At 42.7% G+C, this 8,001-nt stretch overlaps 1 protein-coding gene across 1 annotated transcript in view; it reads right to left on the reverse strand.

Moving 5' to 3' along the window:
- The window catches only part of Tpk1 (thiamin pyrophosphokinase 1), a 332,106-nt gene extending 325,897 nt beyond the window's left edge, over window positions 1–6,209 (reverse strand). The window contains exons 1-2 of the mRNA XM_038319484.1: window positions 6,089–6,209; window positions 5,727–5,784 (exon numbers count right to left, since the gene is read on the reverse strand). Of these exons, the coding sequence (XP_038175412.1) occupies window positions 5,727–5,769 (43 nt within the window). The 5' untranslated portion in view covers window positions 5,770–5,784; window positions 6,089–6,209. The remainder of the gene's footprint in view (window positions 1–5,726; window positions 5,785–6,088) is intronic.
- Window positions 6,210–8,001: the final 1,792 nt, after the last annotated feature.

Below are 8,001 nucleotides of genomic sequence, written 5' to 3' on the forward strand. Positions count from 1 at the left end.
GAGACTGAAGGACCTGAATTTCTCCTTCTGCCCTCTGATGGATATCAAACTGCTTGTTCCCATATGGAGCCTTGCCAGAAAGGGGCCACTATGCTCAACATTTACTAAATCCATGGAACACTACCTACCCTTAGACTTTGATGTCCCAACATAGAAAGCTAAACTATCTTTATAACTCATTTTTGCCAAATACTTCATTAGTGGCAAAAAGTTAATATGACATACATTGTAAAATATAAACTTTTTTAAAAAGCTTTTTGTGGGCTTGTTTTTTGAGACGGGGCCTCGTCCTGTAGCTTTAACTAACCTGAAACTCATTGTGTAGACGACGATGGCCTTAAACAACGATCGTCCTGCCTCTGTGTCTTAAGTTTTGTTTTTGTTGCTCTAATAAAATACCTTGACCAAGGCAGCTTAAGGGAGAAAGGTTTTCCTATTATCTTACCGCTCCAAGTCACAGTCCCTTATAGCAGCTAAGTCACAGCAGCCAGGGCCAGAAACAGCTAGTCATATCACAGCTACAGTCATGAGCAGAAGAGTGGATTAATGCATACATTATTTGAAGGTGCCTTCCACCTTCAAGCTGGGTGTTCTCATAGCAATATATCGAATCAAAACAACTCCCCACAGGCCAACCTAATATGGACTATCCCTCGTTGTAGCTCCCTTTCCAAGTGATGCTGCACTGTGTCAAGCTGAAATCAATCCTACTTTCTTTTAAAGGTTTCAAACATATAGAGCTGTGACGTGTCGTGATAAAGCGGGCAGTAAAACTTAAAACTGAAAAGTGAAGATTAACAAGAATAAACTAAAAAGTTTACAAAGTTTAGAACAGCAATGGACTGCCCTACTAATTATTATTTTCATTAATTTAAAAAGCTGAACTCTTGAAAATGAGGAAAACAGGAAAAATGATTTCAGTCTTTCATATTAGTCCATGTGAAATGCTTGCTACATATACTTTCATCTTCACAACTCTCCTTAAAATTAAAAAGGAAACTGCCTTACTTTATTAATAAAAAATGTCACGAAATAAAATACTGTATCTATGGCAGGTAAGATATCTCTGTCGGTAAAGCTGCTTATTGCCAAGCCGACAATCTAAGTTCAGTGCCAGGATCTACATGGTGGAAGAATGAAGAACTGATTCCCGAAGGTTGTCCTATGACTTCCATATGTGTGTTGTGGTACATATGTATCAACACCATACATACATACATACATACACACACACACACACACACACACACACACACACACACACAGAGAGAGAGAGAGAAATATTATAATTTTACAACTATAACCAGATTATATAAAGAGCCCCTTTTGTAAATAAGAGCAATGCTTTAGAGATATGCCAAGCCCCAATAAAATATATTTAAAATCCTATACAGAAAATGCAAACTGAAGCACTAGCTAGCTCTGAGTACCAATGAAAATGGCCAAGATTTAAGAATAACAATTCTAAAAATTAATAAGGAGCTTTCTCGGTGATAAAAGCAGCATGAGCTAAGGAGAGCATATTGAAGTTGGAATGAATGTTCACTTGAGTAAATACTGGAATAGAAAGTGAAGCAGGGAAGAGCCGAGAGTCAGACACTGGAGGGCCTGCAAGACCGAGATAAGATTTAGAAATAGCTCCTGATACAGTTTCATCACGTGACTATCAGCATATACTCACACAAATCCAGATGGCATAGCCTTACAACCTGACACTGATTACCAGAGGCAACTCTCATTAGGAGGTATTTGTGTGTCCAAGATAGAAAATTACACTAAACAATGGGAAATTTTCAGTTCCTTTACAAATGTATGGAAACTACACACACAGGTCTCTGTGAAAAGATAAATGATTGTATTCAGTTAGCAAAGAATCATGATACAGTTTCTTTTCTGGAAACCGCCTGCTTCCACCTCCCAAGTGCTGGGATGGTATATGTGCACCTAGCTGAGGGTAGTATGATTTACTTGAGCTTTAGGGTACTTTAATGCCTGTTTTTTATGGGATATCCCAAATGAGGAATGCACAGAAACCTTTAAATGTTTTCTAACTCTCCCGTTCCTCCCCGAAATGGTTCTCTAACCTCCATTTCCTGATTTTACTCATCTCGCCACCATTCTCAAACTCCTGCCAACATCCTCCAGCACCATCAGATCTCCTTGCACAGCGGCCACTTCAGGTGAGTACTCTCCTGTGTGGGTGCAGCACAAGCCCTCCCGAAGGCTGGCCCATCCCTTGCAACTACGTCTGGTTTCCCTGTGCCATTCACAAATGGCCGTTTAGAGACGCAGACACAGTCTGCTCATCCATGGCTTCTTGGCCCACTCCTGCCTTCCCTAAGCCCCTCTCTGGGGACCCCGTACTCCATACATAAGCACTGCAGTTTATCATCTCGCCAGAACCCATCTTACTCTCATCCTGACATCCCACTTCACAGTGCACTCGCAGGCAGAAAGCGCAGCCTTTGACTTGTTCACTGCCCACAGCACCCAGTAGCAAGAGAAGCATGAGTTAGCGCATCATTTCCCCCGACCTGGGAAACGTATAAATTACCTTTCACCCAGCACTTTCATTTCTAAGAATTTATCAAACTGATACATGTACATAAATTTTCAAAAACATTGCTAACAAAGTATCAATTGTAGAGAAAAACCATACAAACTACAAATAATATGACCCTTAAGAAAAGACCAATTTTAATGTATATTGCTAATCAGAAAGACACAAAACATAGTCTGGAGAGGTAGCTCAGTTGGTAAGGTAATTTCCTAACATGGAAGCCCTTAGACTGGATTACTAACCCCACAGAGAATCAGGTGTGGTGGCGATAAGCATCTGTAATTTCAAGAGGAGAAACTATGCAGGACCAGAAGCTCAGAGGTATTCTCACCTATGCAGCAAGTTGGAGGCCAGGCTGGAACACAAATGACAAAAAAGGAAGGAATAAAAGAGGGAGGGAGCGAAGAAGGGAGGGAAAGGAGAGAGAGAAATAACTTAGGATATTTCTCTATATGATCCACAACTAAGAAGCCAGTGGAAAATTGGCAGAGAGAAGGTATAATGTTATTTTCTAAGCTTAGTTATGTTAAACATTCAAGCCTACAATTCAGAAGAACACATAAAGATGTCTGATTTTAGTGAGAAGGATGGAGCCCAGGCCACGTACATGCAAAGCACATGCTTCACTTAGCTGAGTCCCCAGTTATCACATAACTTCTTAGAAAGATCACCTCTGCTAAGGAGAATGGGCTGTTTACTTAGGAACACTTCTATTTTGTTCATAAAGAAAATGAGTAAGGAGCCCATTCAACATTTGAAGTTAATATATGTATACACACATATATTAATATATTATATTAATTCACTGTTCTAAAATAGCAATCTATAAAACAGTTTAAATATATACCCATTATGTTTTGAGTAAGTAGTTCCAGGAGACTATAGTAAAATATTTAGCAGTTTGAGGAAGGATATATTTGCTTGATTAAAAAAACAAAACAAAAACGCTCCACTAGTTCTTAACTATTATAAAGCACTGGGCAGTGCACTGGACTCACAGTAACCACTCATCACTACATCTTACGTAGATCTAAAGTCAACAGAAACATGGCTGGGAACCTCATTCACAGTCAAAGCTAAAAAGGAGATGGGAATCTATAGAGGAAGCAATTCTGAGAATCGCCACAGAAGATTCTGCCTCTGAAATTTTTGTACCTGACATGGGACACCAGTCTTACACACCTTGATCCAGTGTACACTTAGGGGTGTTTGAAATTAAAGAGCCAAGGCTTCTCCCCTGAGTATGTAATAAAAATGAGGACCGCTGCACGTCTTGTACCTTACTGCTTCCGTCTCAGCACTGACCCTGGCCTCCTACCGCCACTGTTCGTCTGACTGAATCTGATAACTACTAGCTATCCAGTCATACTGCTCTAGTGTCTTAACTGATAGCCATGGTAGCTCCAGGATGTAATCTGGAGATCTCTGCTCTCCAGATGAACAAACCACTAAGCAGCGAGACTAAACTTGAAATCTAGAGATGTGAACGCTTCAGTGTCGTCCTAACAGCACTCTCCCTCTCTGCACCGCGTCTCTCAAGACAGAGAACATTAGCAACCTTCTTACAGTGAAATTCTGAAGGTCAACAAGTCCACCAGGATTCCGAAAGTGTTTACTTTCGGAAATGCTGTGGGCTCTGCCATTATCAGGTGATTAAAAACTGTGAAATTTAATTTGCAAGAAGTATGTGACACTTTCTATCTGAAAAACCGTTTACAGTAATAAACAGGGAATGTCATAAGCAAGTTAAAAAATGAGTTTTAATTCTTATTCTATCACTATTTTCCTCTCCCTATATAATATATAATGTAACGATGCACCAGAGGCATAGAAGGGTGGTTCCACAATAGTACAGAGACTAGTGACAAGGTAGCCCTCTTAGTACATGCAGATAGATTCCTGCTTGTTCACACAATTGTGTGACACACATAACCCTACGTTTCTTAGAAACCATCTTAGCCCTGTTACTACTAAAGTTTCTGAATTTTCCTATCAATAATCCCAGGATGTACTAGTGGTAAATACAAATCAGATTCAAACCTCAGGGCAAGACCCCTAAATTCACACGCTTAAAAAAACTAAAGGCAAATACTGAAAGATGATGCTTCTTCTGAAACTCATGATGAACCCAAAATTCCACACAGTGCAAACACTATAATAAACAGTACTTGGTAAATAGGGTCTGGGGAAACAGTTCAGTCAGGAAAGCAGGAAGAAGTGAATTCAATCTCAGAACCCACATAAATATGCATGGCATAGTGGTTAGCACTTAATCCTAGCTCTAGGGAGGTCGCCGCAGGAAGATGCCTGGGGACTCTATCCAATTGGTTAGCCAGCCAGCCTGGCCTAATGAATGATTTCCAGGCCAGGGAGAGATCCCAAAACAAACTGGACAGCACCTGAGGTATGACACTCAAGGCTGACAACTGGCTTCTGTACGCTCATGTACCCCCACACACTTACGGAGTGGAAAAAAAAACTAATTTGGAAATTAAATACATCTATCCTTCCAATTTATCCATTTATTGTAGTCAACTTACAAAATAAATGCTTCTAGTAAAACTCATTCCACATATTACCATGTGGAGTGCAATAATCTCAAAGTTTGAAAAATAAAAATCCTTGGGGCTGGCATGTAGTTTACTGATAAAGGTATTTGTCTGGCATTCTCCAGGCCCTGGGTTCAATCCATAGAGGGCATAAAAATTATAGTAAAAATTAAATTTTTTAGAGTTAAACCCTTCAGACTTTTATATAACCATTTACTAATCTTGTACCAAGTTCAGGTACTTTCAGGTGATTAGAAATGGGTCCCTGACAGGCAGTTATCGGGGTCCCTCATGTTCCAGCGTCGAATGCTCTGCTGTGGTAGATGTATTCCTTGTGTTAAAACGTTTATTTACTACTGGAACTTCAGGTAGGGGCCACAAACTGTATCAACTCCCTCAGATCTCACAAAGGTTCTACGGGGCCAAGACTAATAATACTTATGTCCACTTTTCAAACAGGGAAACAGAGGCTCAAGGGTGGTTGTGTGACTTGCACACGGGAATGAGGAAGCAACGGAGGAGAGGGTTCAAGTGCAGAGAGCAGCCCTTCGGCGTCGGGATGCAGTCCCTCTGCGGGCCTCGTGCTGACACTGGAAGCGGGGTAAGGAATACAGTACCCGTGGGTAGCAGGGGCTCCAGCGGGGTAAATGCATGCTCCATAGCGGGTTATGGGTTCTGCATGGAAAAGAAAAGAAGTCCCAAGTTAAACTTTCCCAGTTGTGATTCTGCGACAGGAGGAAGCGAGGAGCAGCTCGCACTTTGGCACGGGCACTGCAGGAGGCCAGGAAGGAGAGCTGTGAGCAGGGAGAAGCCCGGGAAAGAGGCAGGAGGATCCCCCCCCCCCCCCCCCCCGACCCCGCAAGCTGCCGCCGCGCCAGCTTCCATCCGGGCACTGGCAGCGAGGGGGCGGCCTTTCTCCCTCCCTCCCTCCCTCCCGCGCCCCCGCCCCGCGGCCCCGCGCGGGCAGCCGCGCACTTACACGACGGCGGGTGGAGCCACGAGCGAGGCGAGCGCGGGCTGCGGGAGCGACGGATCGGCCGCTCGGCGCTCGGCTGCGGGGCCTGAGGCGCGCCGCGTGTCCGCGGGAGGAGGGCTGCTCGTGCACGCGCGCGCACGGGGACCCGCCCCTTCCGGAGGGCCCCGGGGCTGTCGTCGGCGCTTAGCTTGCAGCTCTCGGTTCCCGGTTCCCCGCACGGCCGGAGGGTTATTCCTGTGTCTGGGTCCACCTTCTCTCCGCGGAAACACTCTTTGGAAACATTCCAAGGGAAACACTTTCAAGTGAGTCGCCGCTTTGTAGGAATGCGGCTTGCTTTCTTTCCCTCCCTCCCCACGGCGCAATGTAAGCAAAGCTAAAGACTCACCAACACATCACACGGAAACCCATCCCTGCGTAGGCAGGATGATCTCCACCAGAGTTAACCCGAAGTGAGCGCGCGCCTCACTGTGACTTTACCCCCGACAGACATCAAAAAAGCCCCGTTTTTTAAGATGCCCTTAAGATGACTAAAACGCAAGCTGGAGACGGCGGAGAGGGTTAGGTGTACGTGTAACCCAGGATTGCTGCAACACAAAAGGAACTTTTAAAATCCCAGTAGTCAGAGGCAAACCAGTGAAATGAAAGGTGTATTATCCATGATATAAAAATATGTAAATTTTTATAAATAAATATATAAAATTATTTAAAAAAATAATAGTAAGAGGACAGATTTACACAAACATGAAATCCGTCAGCTTATAAGGAATATTAGTTACAATTTACAATCATTAAGCAGTTACCTTTCCGTTACTGTTGAGGGCTTTTGTGGTTTTTTTTTAATTACTATAAAATGGTTGCTGTAAAAGAACAAGAAAAGAATTAAATGCTGACCATTGTTTACTCTAGAATCTTCATAGTTTAACCCAATGGCTAGGAAAGGACAATCAGTAAGTATTCGTTGAATATTCACACTGAAATTTTTTCAGTGCTCTCCAATGCTGCCGCTCTAGCTCTTAGAAATTGTGCAGCTATACAGCCTCCCAATTCCTACCCCCTTAACCTGTAATCAACTACAGCGGATTCCACCACCTAGCTATAATTACTTTCTGCAGCTGTCTCACCCCTGTAAGGGTTCTCCACCTAAGTGGTCTATACACACATGTTATGTGTGAAATGAATTAATCCATCGTAGAAAAAAGGTGGAAATTATAGTACATCATATCAGACATTCTTAAAACAACAAACCTAGCCCATTGTCCTTCATGGAATAACATCACTAACGGTAATTTTTTTTTAAATAGGAAGGGTAGAACACTGTCAGTTGTACTCGTAAATGTATTTGAATATCCCTAGAAAATGGTTAATGATGCTGTGGTGGTTTAGATCAGAAATGCCCCCGTAGTCTGAGGCCTTTGAACACTTGGTCCCTGTTGTTGACACTGGGAAGGTCTGGGTATTACACCCTGTCTGTACAAAGTTAGTCACTGGGTCTGGGCTTCGAGATTAAACTTTGCCCGCTTGCAGTTTTCTCTCTGCGTCTTGGTGGTAGTTGAGAATGACCTCACAGTTTCCTGCTTCTTGCCATCATGCCTGCATGCCTCTTACCATCATGGGCTCTTATCCCTCTGAAACCATAACTCAAAATAAACTATTTATTCCTCAGTTTTCCCTGGTCATGGTGTTTTATCCCAGCAACAGAAACTTACTGAGCTCCATGTGAAATAGATATGGGATAGGTAGAAGTCATTAGGTAGTGGGAAATACGACTTTTTCTCAAACACTGGGTATCTTATAACATTTTAAATTTTAGTCGACACCATAATTGCATGTACTTATGTGACACAGTGTGACAATTGGGTATTCAACATACAATAATCAGATCAGAGAAATGGTATATATTTGTCTTTGTTTTAAAA

This window comes from Arvicola amphibius, chromosome 2, assembly GCF_903992535.2.
Source record: "Arvicola amphibius chromosome 2, mArvAmp1.2, whole genome shotgun sequence".
Classification (NCBI taxonomy): domain Eukaryota; kingdom Metazoa; phylum Chordata; class Mammalia; order Rodentia; family Cricetidae; genus Arvicola; species Arvicola amphibius.